The sequence below is a fragment of the Homarus americanus genome, unplaced genomic scaffold (genome assembly GCF_018991925.1).
Source record: "Homarus americanus isolate GMGI-L3 unplaced genomic scaffold, GMGI_Hamer_2.0 scaffold34360, whole genome shotgun sequence".
NCBI classification, from domain to species: Eukaryota; Metazoa; Arthropoda; class Malacostraca; order Decapoda; family Nephropidae; genus Homarus; species Homarus americanus.
In genome coordinates, this window is record NW_024739403.1 from 1747255 (window position 1) to 1764938 (window position 17684).

Consider the following 17684-nt stretch of genomic DNA (forward strand, 5'->3'; position numbering starts at 1 on the left):
ATCATCCATATGGGAGGTAAATCCATTGCTCTTTGCAGATTACATTGCTCTAGTGGGCAGTTCAATAGAAAAATAAAAAAATTTAGTGAAAATGTTTGGAAGAATACATACTAGACACAAGTTGTTAGTGAATTCGATAAAAATTAAAGTCGTGAAAATAAGGAGAGAAGAGAAAGTGGAAGAAAAAGTGTAAAAGAATTAAGGAAAATCTAGCATTTAGAGGAGTTTCAGATTTGAAAAAACAAGTAAACAGGAAATAGGTGATTACAGTGAACCCTCACTTTACGCGGTCAATTGAACCCACGGCGGCCCGCGTAAAGTGAACAACATAACATATGGGATTAATTGAAATGGAGACCGGGCCGACCCCCAAACTCCACTTTTTCAGACACAATACCTACGTTGTAGTAAAAATAACTTCTTAATTTTATGATGGTATGCACACACAATTAATAATTAAGAGAAATATCAATAATATTTGGTTTTTTAACACTTACATTAGTAGAAAAGATGGCTGGGCACACGGGGATGGGGGGTTGGTTCCGAGGCAGAGGGCAGATTATTGGCCATCACCTGTATCACTTGTATCAATTGTGTCGCTATCTACCACAGAGGCTTGCAGGGCCTCTTTGTCAAACCCCTCAAAGTCCATATAAGTCCATATCCTCACTATCATTATCACTATCACTGACTTGGGCCGGCTGTGGTGGGTGGCGGGTGAAGAACTCGGTAATATTTTGATGACTGGGCGACCTTGTGCGCACCCTGCTCGCGCCGCTCTCCGCGTAAAAGGGTACACACATACCGCGGAAAGTGAGCATTCCGGTTTCGGCAGGGTACCGCGTAAACTTGGAAACGCGTAAAGCGGGACCGCGTAAAGCGAGGGTTGACTGTAATTAAATAAAAATTTTCTGATATTAAATGTAAATTGCTTTAATCATTTACCTTTTAATTTTTTTACAGAGCAGTGCAATTCCTTTTATCCAAATTCCAACTACTGTATACGTATCTGAATTTTCCAGTTATCTGAACTTTTGTCCCCTTTAGTCTCTTTCTGTTAAAATTCTAATTTAGTTCTTGCTTAAAAAATATTATCATTCATGCTTCATTCAGTTATGTCTTTCCTTACTTGAGGATTACTTATGTTCCCAGATGTGAGTGTCCTCCAGGACATGAACTGTCTTCAGACCAGCGTTTCTGTAAGGATATTGATGAATGTTCTCGCACATCGGGAATCTGCTCAAATGGTGTATGTGAGAATATGATGGGCACTTACCAGTGTATGTGTAATGATGGATATCAACAGACTGGACAGAAGTCTCACTGTGAAGGTGGGGGGCCACTTTTTTAATCTTTACTGAGTACATGACGAATTTTGATAACCATATTTTTTATCTACTGTTACTGCATTGTTTATTCATAAGTAGATAAAATATAGTCACAGTAGCTTTTATATAGACATATATAAAAGAAATTCTGTTATTAGGAACAACTACCGTACAGTGTATATTGTTTAATGTATTTTCTTTTGGTCTATCCATTTGTTTACATTCATCAAGTTGTGCAAAGATTTTCAGTCACTTTATGAAGAACTTTCTTGAAAACGTAAGTTTTGTTAATGGCAAAATTTCTTTCTCAAATAATAAATGTGACCTTATATGTTCCTTTGATTTGTTTATATAGATATTGATGAATGTGGCGTGAATAATGGTGGATGCGATGATGTATGCATCAACACCCCAGGAATTTTCTCATGCTCCTGCTCCACTGGTTACATGCTACTCATGGATGGCCGCTCCTGTGCAGATGTTGATGAGTGCAAAGGTGGGTTTATTATTGATATCAGAGGAATATAATTTTTTTTATTTTTTTCACCAACTGTCTTATTACTGAAGATGGTATGTTTAGTTGAAGTTACATCTTCTAAATCTGAATTGTTAGATCAGAAGAGGAAATATAATTACAAGTTTATGACATTACTGGATTCTTAAATATGATAGATTTCCTTTTACAAAGCTCATTTAGATACAGTATATGAAAATCTTAAGTTAGATGTCTTAATTTTTTTTTATTATTAACTTAAGTGATAAGCTTCTTCATGTTTTCAAATTCTGAGAGACAAGCTTCTTCATGTTTTCAAATTCTGAGAGACCTGTATGAGGTTTGATAGATTAGTTTCCCATTGCTGATGCTTAGAAACATCTTTTCTGAAGTTTTAGTGTATATTGTACTTCTGTATGGAAGTTACTCTGAGATATTAATTTAATGATAATTTACTATTTAAAATTTTTTGTTGGCATGAAATCATATTATTCTTCCACCAGAGAATGCAAAAATCTGTGCAGGTGGTGCATGCTCCAATACTCCAGGCAGCTACATGTGTACCTGTGAGGGAGGCCTACTTCCAGATGCTGATGGTCCTGGATGTCTTGGTGAGTCATACTTCACTCACTCAGTTTTATCCAAGAAATTTCTTGATTATGAAAACTTAAATAATAATAATAATAATAATTAACGGTTTATTGAAAGAGCTTGGCAGCCAGAAGGCTGAAAATATACAGTTACATATTTGGGGAATGGGTTTCGAATTACAAATAATATACAAGTAACATAAGTGACACAAATAAGACATATAATAACTAGATGGGGAAAAGCTCAAACTACAGTTCATTTCAACATAGTGACAGTGCAAGGAGTAGTGTTTACTGGGAGTGAATACACTGGTTTATTACAAGTTATTGATAATTTTTACAATGGTTGGGACTGGGCTGTTCTTATAGCGATCAGTTCGTGCACGTATGGGCTGGATGCGGTTGTGGTGTCGAACAGCAATTCTCGGACTAGGGATTTCAGGTGGTAGTAGGGCGGTGTCGAGGATGGTGTAGAAGCTTCTTACCAAATTTGCAGATGAGGTCGTGGTGATGGTCAGTGAGAGTCGAAAGGGTCAGTGTGTTGAGCGCTTCTTGATATGTGGAGTAGGAAGGGAGAGAATAATCTTGCATGCCCTCTTTTGCACTTTTTCTAGGTGTTTACGTTGTGTGGCATTTAGGGAGGAAGACCAGGTGGGGGAGGCATAGGTGAGCTTGGGAAGTATGAATGTTGTGTAAACACTGAGGAGCTCGTGTGCAGGAACTCCGAGGGACTTGAGTCGGTGGAGGAGGTGGAGACGGAAACTGGAGGATTTGACAACTTCACTGACGTGTGGTTTCCAATTTAGTTTGTTGTCTATGGTGACGCCGAGGAGCTTCGTGGAATCTGCAACCTGGAGTGTGTTCGGACCTAGAGTAATGGAAGGAGGTGGGACAATGTCGGAGGAGAGGTTGATGTGCATAACCATGGTCTTGGTATGGTTGATGGTGACATGGTTGTTGGTGGCCCAGTTTTGGAGACTGTTCAATAAATCCTGAAGGCGGTATAGTTGGGAGCAGAATTGTTGACGCTGATCCCAATGGTGGAGTCGTCGACATATTTCCAGCGAGCAGGGGTTTCTCTTAGGGCATCATTGATGAGCATAAGGAAGCAGAGTGGTCCCATCTTGGTGCCTTGGGGGACGCCACAGGTGAGTGACTGAAAGGTGGAGACAGCCCCTCGGAAGCGTACAGCTTGGTGTCGGTCACTGAGGAAGTCTGTAAGCCATGGTATAAGACTTCTCCGAAGCCCGAGGTCAATAGCTTTGTTGATGATTATATTGTGGTCGACTAGGTCGAACGCTTTAGTGAAATCAATGAAGGCGACAGCTACAGACGTTTTGTCATGGTATCTGATACCAAACAGACAGTCCTCACTATATTTCTCCCTTTATACATATTTTTTGCACATACAAAATGGATAACTTAGTAAAAAACTGTGCCATCTACAAGGTATTTTCACTGATATGTGTGTTTTCCTGTCATACATTTTTTTTAAAAATGTGTCTAAACATCTTTAGACCACACCACTCCACTACAATCTATACCATTCTCAGAGTTGGGTTGGATTCACAGTGCATGGACCTCTAAAATTCAGAATGCTCGGTACCTGGGCTTTTCCGAATTTTGGAGGTTGTACAAAAAAAAAAACGTGCAAAAATAATGTACATTCAGTAAGTGGGAAACACTGGAGCACCTTAGCTTCCATCTTTATTCAAGACATCTTCAGGTCATCAGACCGACTGATCCCTCACCACAACAATGAGTGACCGGACATCGCATCAGAAGGTCAGTAATATGAAACCCACTAATCCAGCACAAGTGCTAAGACAAAAAAGTGATTACAGGAACATATTACATTCAGCAGAGTGAACAGTATGCCTATTGAGGCTCAAAACAACAGCATCTACTAGTAAGTACAGTAGTTGTATACATTATTTTGTTTATTTACAATTTTTTGTACATGTACAGAGGTGTTTGTATAAATAAATACAGCTCCATATGAGATGAGTCGTTTTGACTCGCGGGAAAATTTTCCTTAGTGTAGGATGGAAAATGCCATTGTCTTGGCTGTGACACACACTGCTCCATGTTATAGATTTGTTTATTTATTTTTTAAATATGTTTATTTAACCAATATATTAGATAAACTATATGTGATTTTTTTGTGGTAATAAAAATGGTGTTTCTAAGTTAATTAGAACCGACTTTATAGACTCTGATATCAACATTGCTTACTTCTTTTTTCCCATAAAATAATTGAGTCTCCATCATTATATCATGTCAAAATACTGCTCAGGTATTTGGATAACGGATCTTTTATTAAAATAGGCTTCTGGATAATTTATTCAGGATCATTTTAGTGTTGGATCGGGGATGTGTTGTTTGTGTCAAGTGAATTCTGTTTTTTAACTTTTTATCCTGTGCATTTTTATACAAATGAAAGCCCCAAAGTTACAGTTATTATTATAATTATTATTCAGGGGAAGATCCAGGAATATCAAAAGGGGGGTCCATAAAGTTGTGGGTGGGGGAACATAGTGAGCACAGTGAGCCTACCCAGCTGGGGGGTTTTAGGGGGGAGGTGTAAGCTCCCCAAGAAAATTTTTGAAATCTGACCAATATTATGGGCATTTTGAGGCCATGTGCACTTGATACTAAGAGATATTCTGAGGTTAATAGTAATATCTTTTTACTATACAGAAAGCCTGAGTACAATGCTGCATTAAAGAAAAAGTACTGTTTTGGAATTTTCTAATGAAAAGAAGGGGTCTGGACACCCCCCCTCCCCCCTACAGATCTGCCCCTGTTATTAATATACAATACATTTTTTTTCATCATCAGAAAATCCGAGGTGAATCTTCCGTTTATAACACTATGACTATGGGACAACTTATTTCACCATAAAAGTTTTCTCTTTACACTGACTTCTACAGAAGTACTTGTCCCTGTTATAGAATTAATACTTTGAGTAAATTACTTTTCTTTTATGTTACAGATGTAAATGAATGTGAGATGAACCCCAACCTTTGCCAAAATGGCAAGTGTGACAATGCAGTGGGATCATTTTCATGTCGCTGTGAGAATGGCTACAGTGTCAAATCAGAGCTGGGCCCTGGCTGTACTGATGATGATGAATGTACCCTTGGTACTTTCCGCTGTGACCAGAATGCTGAATGTGTAAATATTGATGGCACCTATGAGTGTCGCTGTCGAGATGGTTTTACTGGTAAGGCATTCATTGTATTGTTTTGCAAGAATTGTTGAAATGAAAGATAGTTTCTTAACGTTTTGCATATGGTCAAATTATAAAACTTACATTATGTGACAAACTCCATATTTTTGTTCATTATTTAACTCCAACTGTATGATTGCATTACTCTTTTATTTATGCATTTGCCAGCTTAATGTAGAGTGGCCAGAAACTAGAGCAAATATGCACACACATTTTCCCATAACTCATTGTCAATCATTCATTCTTACTAATGAAATCTTTTCTTTATAAAATTGTTATGACAACAAAACCACCCAACATCGAATGAAGGGGTTAATTGCTGTTTTAGTGTAGTAAATGTTTTCATACATCGTTCATACTTGGAAGTGAGAAGTGAGTGAACTAAAGGCTACCAGATTTTTTTAATTTTTTAAGAAAACCTGATTTTCCATAATTTTTTTCACTGTTCGATGTCTGGCATTACCCAAATAAAATATTAAAAGTGGCTTCCCAAAGTTAAAGGGTTAAGAACACCTCTTTGTTCTCTCTAAAACTTTGTAACAACTTCTCCCCATCTTTCGTCTGTTTTTATTTTGTGTTCATTGCCATTTTTTTATGTTCTTTTTAATTGCTCCATACTCTTCCCCCCTCTTTTGTCAGTCCTATCTTGCACCAAGAATTCATGTTTCATTCTCCTCTCCTTAATGAGCAGGACTGCCAACCTCTCATATTACTATTTCCTCGTCTTGTTTTTCATTCTAATATCTTATTCCCATGCACCTTACCTGCACTTTCTAAGATGGCACATCTGAACTGTTCCCAATCATCTTCAACTCGTCCTTCCTCTGCTTCTATGTACATATGCATATATACCTTGTGTCGATAAAATTTTTAAACATTTCAGGAAAAGTCTCTGTACTCGCTCATCGATTTTTATAGCCATTTATTTTCTTTGAATCTCTCTCACCCTGAAATTTCCATTCAATATTAATCTCACTTATACCAAGAAATGGTCAAATACTCTGTGCCACCACATTTAATTTAGAGGAAGAATTCAACAAAATTGTGATAGTAGCTTTTCTGTTCAACTTTTTCAGGTAATGGTAAGACATGTCGAGATGTAAATGAGTGTCTAACCAACAATGGTGGCTGTGACCGGGATGCACAGTGCATAAACACAGATGGTTCCTTCAAGTGTGTTTGTGATGCTGGCTTCCGTGGAGATGGTTTCTTCTGTGAAGACATTGATGAGTGTACTCAAGACCCAACTTTGTGTGAGAATGGCCAATGCCTTAATTACCCTGGATCCTTCCAGTGTGACTGTGAAATGGGCTTCATGCATCCTGACCCTCACAGCGAGCAAGCTTGTGTTGACATTGATGAGTGTGATATGTTCAGTAACTTATGTGTGTATGGCCAGTGTGAGAACATATTTGGTATGTTCCGCTGTATTTGTGATGAAGGCTACCACTTGGATGAAACTGGTGGTAACTGTACAGACATTGATGAGTGTGATAATCCTGATGTGTGTCAATATGGCACATGCATCAACCAGCAAGGGACATATATATGTGAGTGTCCACCTCACTATGAACTTATCAGCAGTGGTGAAGGATGTGTTGGTATGTAATCTTTTTATTTAACTTTTAGATTAAGACTAAAGAAAACAGGTTTTGCAGTACTGCAAATAAAATCTTAATACTGAAGTGAAAACATCATTGATAGAAGAATTTTCATAATATATTTTTCCATTGCCAGATCGTCGTAAGGGTGAATGTTATCTAGACGTAGTAGGTGTACGAGGCGGACGTGGTGTATGCCGTGATCCATTAGGTGAACATGTAACTAGGCCCACTTGCTGCTGCTCTATTGGCAAGGGCTGGGGTCCTTTGTGTGAGGTGTGTCCGCCTGAGGATTCTGATGAATATAAAGAACTTTGCCCGGGGGGTGAAGGTTTCCGACCAAACACCATCACTGTGAGTATGCAAGCAGCTGTAGGTAGTGTGTTTCATATTGTCAACAACAAGAAATTGTTGATGTGGCAATGACCTGACAGGTTTTTGCTTCAAATGTCAAAAATATTTCCAAAAGAGACCTTGGCAGGGCTCTGGTTAGAGCTGGAAGTAGAAGCTAATATTTTGCTTAGTGCCAAGCTGCTATTTACAGGGTGTACTTTTGTACTCTAACCCCTTAGACTTGGTTGAATAGCATAGATCCCATAAGATAATTGTAAATTTATGAAATATAAAGTAGTTTTATTATTGCAGATTTTCATCAGTTGTCATCAAAGATAGTTTCCTTTAAGATCAGGCAATTGTTACCAAAATAAGGTGAATTATAATTAATTTTTCAGGTAATTCTAGAAGATATTGATGAATGTGCTGAGATGGAGAACTTGTGTAATAATGGTCGTTGTTCCAACACTTTTGGCTCCTTCATGTGTTCTTGTGACCGAGGCTACCGGTTAAATGCTGGAGGATCACTTTGTATAGGTAAGGGGAAGAGAGAGAGATTAAGTTTTGTTTTGTTTGTTTTTTCCTACCCAAATGTTCCATTAACCTGCTGTGCTGTCAGGTAGAATTGTATCTTGCTCCAGCTCATCTCCATAATGAAATCAATTCTTAAGTTAAAAACGATGGAAGCACTTACTTTTGAGATTCCACTGACTAGAACAATCTCTACCATAGCCTGCCATGTATAGGGTTTTGAATTGTGTAGCCTTATAAATCATTGTAAATCTACAGAAAAAGAGAGTTGAATCAGTGCTTTGAATTCCTTGCTGTGTGGGTACTTTGAAAATTTTAAAACCAGTGAGGCTTTAGGTTCACCACGATAAACCCCATGAAGGAAATTTACTTTTTCTGAGAAATGAATCATAACATTGTAAGAGTGTGCCCAATTCATTTGAAAGTATTTTACTGATTATAGAAGAATGAGGCTACAGGATACAAACATAATAAGAAATTAAACTGTTGTGCTATAAATGGAAAAGATGTGTAACTAATAGATTAACAAAGTTTTGTTATTCTTCAGATATCGATGAATGTGCTGACAGGAATAAATGTAAAAATGGTCTCTGTCACAACTCCATCGGCAGCTTTGAGTGTGAGTGTCCAGAAGGTTACATGCTGCTGCCTAACCGAGCTGAATGTATTGATATGAGGGTAGAAACTTGCTTTATGAAGTATGAAGATGGAGATTGCAGTGTTCCAATGATGGCTGATATCACAAAAATGAAATGTTGTTGCTCAATGGGTGCTGCTTGGGGTTCCAATTGTGAGCCATGTCCGGGGAGGAATACATGTAAGTAGTTCTTTGTTGTATACTTTTATGCATAATGAAACATTGGTACTGTAGTTTTCTTGAATTGTAAATGTAAGAATTTACATTCATGTCTGCTACAATTTTTATATTTTCTCATGAACCAATAATTTTTAATCCTTAATGGTAGCCAACATCAGTGAATGTGTTATTTTTCCTTGCATTCCATTGTTTGTGCATATGAGGGCATAGTTGGAAATCCTTGGTCGCCATTTGAGGTTTAAAGATGATAGACCAAATAGTCATATAAGTTGTTTTTATTCTAAGCTATCTGATATAATTTTAATGATTTTACTTATTTGTAGTTTCACTTTCAAATCTCCAGTTGATAGAAAAAAAGTCCAAGGTCCAAAAAAGCTCATTTTTAAGTTTGCTTATGAAACAATATCTTGGTGAGGTATGTTTTAGTGCAAGGAGGGCCAAACTCTATCTCTATTGGTATTTTGAGTAGACAAGGTGCCTTGAGCCAATATCATACCAATCTTTACTTTTTATGAGAACAAGGAAGGGCATTCTTAATATCACAGGACAGACAAGACGATTTCTCTGGTTCACATGATATAATCTGGATGAAAAAATACCAGCTAAAAATGTTAGGACTTCCTGGATCTCCTTCCTTTTATCTGAGAAGGTAACCAACTCTTCTACAGAGCCTTAAAGAGGGATGACTCAGAGAGTAATGGGGATTACAGTACTACCTTGATGAACCAAAGAAGTTGGGGGTCAAAGATGTCTTATAGCTAATGGAAGTTTGTTAGTGCTGAAATATCCTGGGTTATTTTGTGTTTCATCATGTTCCAAAAGGATTATTAAGTATTATTATTTTCACAATTTTGTTTGGGATTCTTGGGTTTTCATATCATTAAACAACTTAAGCAAAATACTATGCTGTTACTTTAGTAAATCATATTTTATGTTTTATAAGTTTCAGTAATCTGCAATGCTCTTGAAGCTGCAATGTATGGCAAATATTCATGCCATTAAAAATGAGCTTTTGTATATTTTTATTTGAGAATCGCATTTCTGTGTCCAAATCTTGCAGTATGAACATTTACGATGTTCATGAACATGATAAGAATTGTTACAGAGTATTAGTTGCAAAATGGTCAATGTGTAATGTGGTACAGTACTCACAACTGCTGATCACCTTGATGTAAAATGGGTGAATGTCACTTTAATGGCATTATTTTCTGATACTTTTTTTTACAGGGATTATCCCACCCGGGCATAGGTCACTGACCCACATCTAGACGTGGGAGGTTGAAAATGTTTTGAACCATGAATAAATACAAAAATGGAAAAAATAAAACAAGTCAAGAGTGAGAAAGGATATATATATGTTGTGTTGTCAAAGTAAGAGAAACAATTGAGACCCTGCAATTGTGTGTAAATGAGGCAGAAAGTCAGATCAGCAACCTGGGACATAAAGTTTTCTAGTAGGGGGGCTTCCAGCTGTATTTGCCTTGGGCAAATATATATTTAAAGGCTAATTTTACAATAGGAATAAATTTTTTATAATACTTTGCCTCTCCTGAAAATTTTGATTTTTTTTTACATTGGCCCTATTAGCACTGCACCAGAGAGTTTACATTTCTTCAGTAATATATTGATATTGAGTCATTTTGTTTATTTAAATTTTTTTTTTACAGTGGCCTACAGTGAGCTCTGTTACACAGGAAATGGTGTAGGACCTGGTCCAATAGGTGATGGAGGAAGAGGAAGAGGACCTGATGATGGAAGACTGCCAGATGGTTCATGGCCTAGACGCCCTGGAGATCCTGATCCTAGAATTACTGGTCCAGATGGTATACATCCAGGAGATAGAGACAGAGATAGTTTAGAGTCAGAAGAAACACACTTTAGGGGTAGGGAACCTGGAGATGGAAGACCTGAAGATGGAAGACGAAGACCTGGAGATGGAAGACCAGATGGAAGGCCAGGAGATGGAAGACCAGGAGATGGAAGACCAGGAGATGGAAGGCCAGGAGATGGAAGACCAGGAGATGGAAGACCAGGAGATGGAAGACCAGGAGATGGAAGACCAGGAGATAGAAGACCAGGAGATAGAAGACCAGGAGATGGAAGACCTGGAGATGGCTTTGGAGATGGCTTTGGAGATGACTTTGGTGACTCTGGACGTGAGTTTGGTCCTGGCCCAGTGGATCCTGGCCAGGTGATCAATCCCATCACTGGCTTACCTGAAGACTTTGATGAGTGTCAGCTGATGGGTCACATGATGTGCAAGAATGGCCGCTGCATCAACACCATGGGCTCATTCCGCTGCGAGTGTAATCTTGGCTTCCACTATGATGAACCCAGTCACATGTGTGTTGGTAGGCAATAAAAGTTACTTTTATTTCTTTGTGCAATAGTGGCATATATGTCATGTTTCTCTAGGTTATAGAATTTTATAAATACTCTCCATAAAAGAAATGGAATAACTTTAAATAGATAGAGGTTAAAATCTTGTGGTTGTAGCTTCATTAAGGATGACAAAATAAGGATGAGGTATTTGGAGAAGCAAGCCTTTTTTTTCTCTTTTTTAAATTTATTATTATAGGAATATTATATCAAAATTATATATGCTTGCAGGCGAGAGGATTACACATCACGTAAAAGTTTGCAATAGGGATGCACTGGAACTTGGTTCCAACCAGAACCTTAATTTTTATGAAGTTCCGGTTCCTGTCGAAACTTTGGTAAAATATCCGGCCGGAACTGGAACTTTTTATAGTGGTACTGTTTACTGTTTCATAAATTAAAATATAATTCACTGTTAATGCTTCTCTATTTCTAATGGATATTGCAGCATAAAGAAGTACAGGTACTGAATGGTTGATGAATATTAATGTACAGTATGTGTAACAAAAATTTTATTTCATCTTAAATCATATTTATTGTACTGTACATGGTACATGATATATTAAATATATGGAAAATCAAAATCAAAATATGCATAATTATATATAATGACAAAAAATTTTTGATTTCCATTTAATGTAATTTATGAAATATCACATGCAGTGAAGGCATCAACAATACAAGGTTGCATGTCATTTAGCAAGCATGTGTGATTCACCTTTGAGCAATACTGTAGCCCTCTGTTTTGGAACCACTGCATTAAGTAAACAATAAATAACCTAAGCCTTCATATTTGTAGCTTTAACTTGAAAAATTACTATAAAAATTAACATTTACCGATAATATACAGTACAGTACTAAGATTTTTGAATGTCATGTACTTAAACAACTTGAGCAAAATTTTAATAGCTGTAATATCCAAAGTTCTGATTCCAGCCAGAACATTTTATAAGTTCCGGTTCTGGTGAGACCTTGATACAGTATTATGGTTCTGGTGCATCCTTAGTTTGCAAGTGAAACTTGAGTCCTTAACCGTGACCTGAGTAATAGAAGGCAAACAGTTGAGCATTTTTTTAATGATTTCTAAGGTTGATGAGGCAAAATTATTAAAAACTTAAGTGATATACAAGAGGAAAAAAATAGTTTGAGTTTGAATTGGTGAGATAATATAGGTATGCATAAGTGATTATGAATATTTTGTTATAGAATATACTGTAGCAGAAAATGTGAATGGGAGTGAATATAGATATTGATGATGAAATTGGAAGGACACAATGGGAAACATTGAGAAAGGGAAATTATTATGTATCTTTCCACCGAGAAATTGTGTCATAGATATTGCCATTGGCAGCTTGCCAACAGAAGATTTATAGCGTCTTTGTATCTGAAGATGGCGGGCTTCTGTAATAATTAATTGTTTAATGTGCTGTTGTCAGGGGTACAGTATTTCATGGATTTCTCTGTGTAATTTATATAATCCATAAATCACTTGTATAAATGTTTTAATAATGGTGTTGGATTATTACTCTAATCTGATGTGCGTCAGTGGACATCAGATTTGTTTACCGGGTTGGGACGAGTTAACTATCTCGTAAATCACTTCCTGGTGAAGTAGATTATAAATTAACTATGATTATATTATAATTGCATTCTGACTAATAACTTTATGAAACAACACTGAGTCTGTCAAAGTAAAGTATAAACTTAATATTTTGAGTGACAAAATGTCACATAGTGACGTCATTTTTGGCAGGCTTTTCGGTGGAGAGAACCATGACGAACAGACGTATTCGAGAAATGACAACACATTTTGATTTAATTTACATTAAACTAACTTTTTCAATGTAGCTACAACTCAACAATGGCAGAGCCTCAATAGAACTACATAAAGGACTCATAACCCCTCCTGTGGAGATTCAGTAAAGTATCTAGCAGTTCTGTTGTGAGAAAGGTTGATTATGCAAGATTGGGGTTGAGGGAAGGAAAGCCTCCTATAATACAATTTAATATTCTTCAATGTATTTTTTTTAATGGTTATGCTGGAGATGTATGTCACCCACTATGCTTTGGGGAGCTCTCCATGCAATGTCCTTATTTAAATAGAGGTGGTGGTTTGGATACTGACTTTTAGTGTTAAGTAGGGATATGAAAAGGTACAGTATTTGGATTCATGAATTTGTACAGTACTGTACCTTGTATCCTGTAAGAAATATTAAATTAAACCTATGATTCATTGACTCAACTCTTTGTTACAGATGTCAACGAATGTGATGAGCTGACACCATGCCAAGGTCTGGCCAAGTGTGAGAATACCGTAGGGAGTTACCGCTGCTCTTGCCCTACAGGCTACAGGATCAATAGACTCACAAATGACTGTGTTGGTATGTGTCCTTGTTGTGTGTCTTTTTTGTACAAACTCTGAAACACACACACACATACATACATACATACATACATACATACATACATACATACATACATACATATATATATATATATATATATATATATATATATATATATATATATATATATATATATATATATATATATATATATATATATATATATATATATATATATATATATATATATATATATATATATATATATATATATATATATATATATATATATATATATATATATATATATATATATATATATATATATATATGCAAGTAAATCACTGTGGTTATCAGCATATACAGGTTGTACCCCTCTAGTCCGGCAACCTCGGGGCCTGACCGGTGCCGGACCATGGAAATTCACCCTTTTCCTGGACAGATAGTGACTTGTGCTTATGCTTGGAAGTACTAGCACCACTTTCTTTGCATCATGGTCTCTTTGAAGACATATTGAAGGGTTAAATGTCGTATAGTAGCTTCTCAAATTTTGCGAGTTTTTAATTCAACGTATTTTATTGGAACACACACAAAAAAAAATAAAAATTTTGACGGCGGAAACTTGAATTTCGATGGGTTTGAATGGCCCGCCAACGTGCAGACGACGTGCATAATCGTGTAAACAGCGTCATTTCTCTTGTGTACAAAAGATTAATTATTGTTTATTACTGAATGTCTTTTTTATTGAATTAATGTTTATGTGTGCAAAATAAGCAATACAATTCATTAATAATACGTAGAATATTAAAACACACGAGGAAATGACACAGCATTGCTTTTGTTGATTACAAAACCAGTGACTGACTGGTTCTACATATAAAACTGAAGAAAATAAGATCTTGGTTGTAGCTGTAGTAAAATTAGTATAGTTGTTTTAAGTAATGTTATTTAATGTTAATAAATGGAACAATAGAAGTAGCTAACGATAATGGTAAAGAAAAAAGAGAGATCGCGTATGTAAGTGCGCACACGTGAAAACATATCGTCATTACTTTACATAAGAATATGAAAGCAACACTTATTTACTGCTCATATATATTGAAGGGTTAAATGTTGTACTCTGTATAGACAAGCAGAGAGAGAGAGAGAGAGAGCAGCCGAACTGCCGGATGTAAACAAACCTTAATTTCCCGCGGCTTTGTTGTTATTGTTTTTTACGGGGATTAGCCCACCCGGGCATAGGTCACTGACCCACATTGGGGCCTGAGGGGCAAAAATTTAATACTCCTGTAATAATAATAATAATTCAGATAAGTAAAAAAAAAAGAAAAAAAGCTGCCTATCTACCTATTGGACAAACTAAAATCGTTCCGGACCACAGAATGCGGGACTAGAGAGATACAACCTGTATATATAACATATATATATATATATATATATATATATATATATATATATATATATATATATATATATATATATATATATATATATATATATATATATATATATATATATATATATATATATATATATATATATATATATATATATATATATATATATATATATATATATATATATATATATATATATATATATATATATATATATATATATATATATATATATATATATATATATATATATATATATATATATATATATATATATATATATATATATATATACACACACACACACACAGTGGTCCCTTGGTTAACGAACACAATTCGTTCCACAGAGTCGTTCGTTAACCGAATCTATTATGTCAATGGAATATTGGGTAATTGGTTCCAACTCACAGAAAAGTACATACAAAGTTTAAACAAAAGTGCAGTACAGTACACTTACTTTGAGGTGTGTATGTAGAATGTTGCTGGTTGATGATGATGATGGGTGCACGTGATCCATGCATATGCTGATAACCACATAGGAAAAAAGAAAGCACAAAGTTCCCAAGTGCTTTCGTGTAATTCACATTTTCAGGGGTGAGTGCAGACTAAGGAGTAATTACTAACAAGGCTAATATATACAGTAAAGGAGTGAGAACAAGTCCCTAGGAACAGCAGGTGTTCACCATATTTTGGTCACTAAATAGTGATCCAACCCTTTCACCTGGTTACAAATCATCCTAATCACAAAGTTATCCAATTTGTACATACCATTACTCAAATTCATGTTGACAGATTCAGTATGTTTAATTAGACTAGATTCTATAATGTTCCTACTTGCAATTGAATTACAAGGTAACATTATGTTACATAGCATTTTAAAATATGAAGTGAGAAAGCAGAAAGGTATGGGTGATTAGAGAGGTGGAGTGAAAGGGAGTGGTACATGCACTAGGTGTTACCAAGCACTCCTCAACAGCTGATCTCCAACACACCATACATTGTGCTTCAGTTATCCACACACAATATTATGTCATACAATAAGACTTATACTTAATATGAGAACTTCTTGGTGGTCATGGATGAAGCTTTTTTCTTTTTTGCATTCTTATCAATAGTTTTAACAGTTGATGTAGCCAAGTTAAAAGCAGCACCGACATCCACCTGATGCTCTCCAGCTTCCAACTGCCTCAACACTTGTAATTTCACATCCAAGGAGATACTTCAAGGAGATACTTTTCCATGGCACTTTAAATGCACTAGCAGCATAAAACTTGCTGCTGTTTTCCAGACATGATGAGTATAAATTAGTCACTAATATTTTTTATATTAGCGAGTCAACAAGAACGTGGTCACAGTGTAAGCACAGCAAATTTGTACTGTACTGTACTGTAAACAGAGTGCTTAGAGCTGATTGGCTGAGTGCATAAACACAAAGAGCAGCTCGTGACATTTGACTACTTTTTTCCCCCCTAGAGCTCCAAGATGCAAGCAAGAGCTCTTTAACAAAACAGCCCTATACGGGATAGCACTAACCAGGGTATTAAAGTAATATATAATGATAATGTCATTTAAAGAAATTTTATACATAAAGTACCATATTGTTACTTTTCCCTAACAGTTGAATTTATTATTGATAATATTTTCCCTTCCTGATTTTTTGTTATTATTATTCTGCAGACACCAATGAGTGTGAACAAGAAGGTGTGTGTCAACATGGTGTATGCAACAATTTCCAAGGAAGCTTTCAGTGTATATGTGACCCTGGGTATGTACTCACAGCTGACCGATCCTCATGCATTGACCTCGATGAATGTGTACGTTCCCCCAACATTTGTAATAATGGTACTTGCCTCAACTCCATGGGATCATACCAGTGCCAGTGCTATAGAGGTTTCAAGATTGGCCCCAACCGTGACTGCATTGGTAGGTTATAACTTGTAATCTCTTTGTTACTAGGCTTCGTGTATTTCACTTTGTTGATATTTGATTTCAGTTATGAAAATTAGGGTTGTGATAGAAGACATTCACCAAGTAGACGAAATATAATTACCTTGTACAGTATATTGAGCTTAAAGCATGTAAAGCACTATAATAACTCTAGCATAGCTTGAAAACTCTTTTGTCTTGGAATTGTAAATTAATTTGCTGTACTGGTTTACTACCTTTAGTTTAGTTCTAATATCTGACAAGGAAAAAGTGGTACAGTATTTAAGATTTACAGGGAGTGAAATGTAAAAAAATTAGATGTTAAATTTATTTCAGAGGAAGTACTTCATGAAACTGTTTAAGGAATATACAGTATACAGTACAAATACATATATGACTGAACATGAAAATATAAAAGTCATTTATGTAAATCAGAATGGTCCAAGTATTTTTTGCAGTAAATTTGTACACTAATTGATTTTATTCATTATTCTGATCCCGAATAGATAATGAGGAACTTTCTCTGTTTTTATGAGTAGATATCTTCTGATTGGAGCTCTATACTGTATATCCTCTTTTTGTGATCACAGACACAATGCATTTTTGCATTTGGCTTGGTGAAAAACTTTGCTGTAGAGAAGTTTTTTATCACTTTGCCATACAGTGTATCTTTTTCTTATAGAATGTGCATGCATGTGCATAAGTGAGTGTG

General features: G+C 35.9%; 1 protein-coding gene across 2 annotated transcripts in view; it reads left to right on the top strand.

Annotated features, from left to right (window-relative positions):
- The window catches only part of LOC121874702 (fibrillin-2-like), a 123796-nt gene that overhangs the window by 79710 nt on the left and 26402 nt on the right, over nucleotides 1–17684 (top strand). For both annotated transcript variants that reach the window (XM_042378955.1, XM_042378956.1), the window contains 11 exons: nucleotides 1153–1331; nucleotides 1684–1824; nucleotides 2325–2432; nucleotides 5407–5637; nucleotides 6720–7244; nucleotides 7381–7598; nucleotides 7976–8114; nucleotides 8656–8925; nucleotides 10593–11276; nucleotides 13560–13685; nucleotides 16724–16969. In XM_042378955.1, coding sequence (XP_042234889.1) covers nucleotides 1153–1331; nucleotides 1684–1824; nucleotides 2325–2432; nucleotides 5407–5637; nucleotides 6720–7244; nucleotides 7381–7598; nucleotides 7976–8114; nucleotides 8656–8925; nucleotides 10593–11276; nucleotides 13560–13685; nucleotides 16724–16969 — 2867 coding nt within the window. The remainder of the gene's footprint in view (nucleotides 1–1152; nucleotides 1332–1683; nucleotides 1825–2324; nucleotides 2433–5406; nucleotides 5638–6719; nucleotides 7245–7380; nucleotides 7599–7975; nucleotides 8115–8655; nucleotides 8926–10592; nucleotides 11277–13559; nucleotides 13686–16723; nucleotides 16970–17684) is intronic.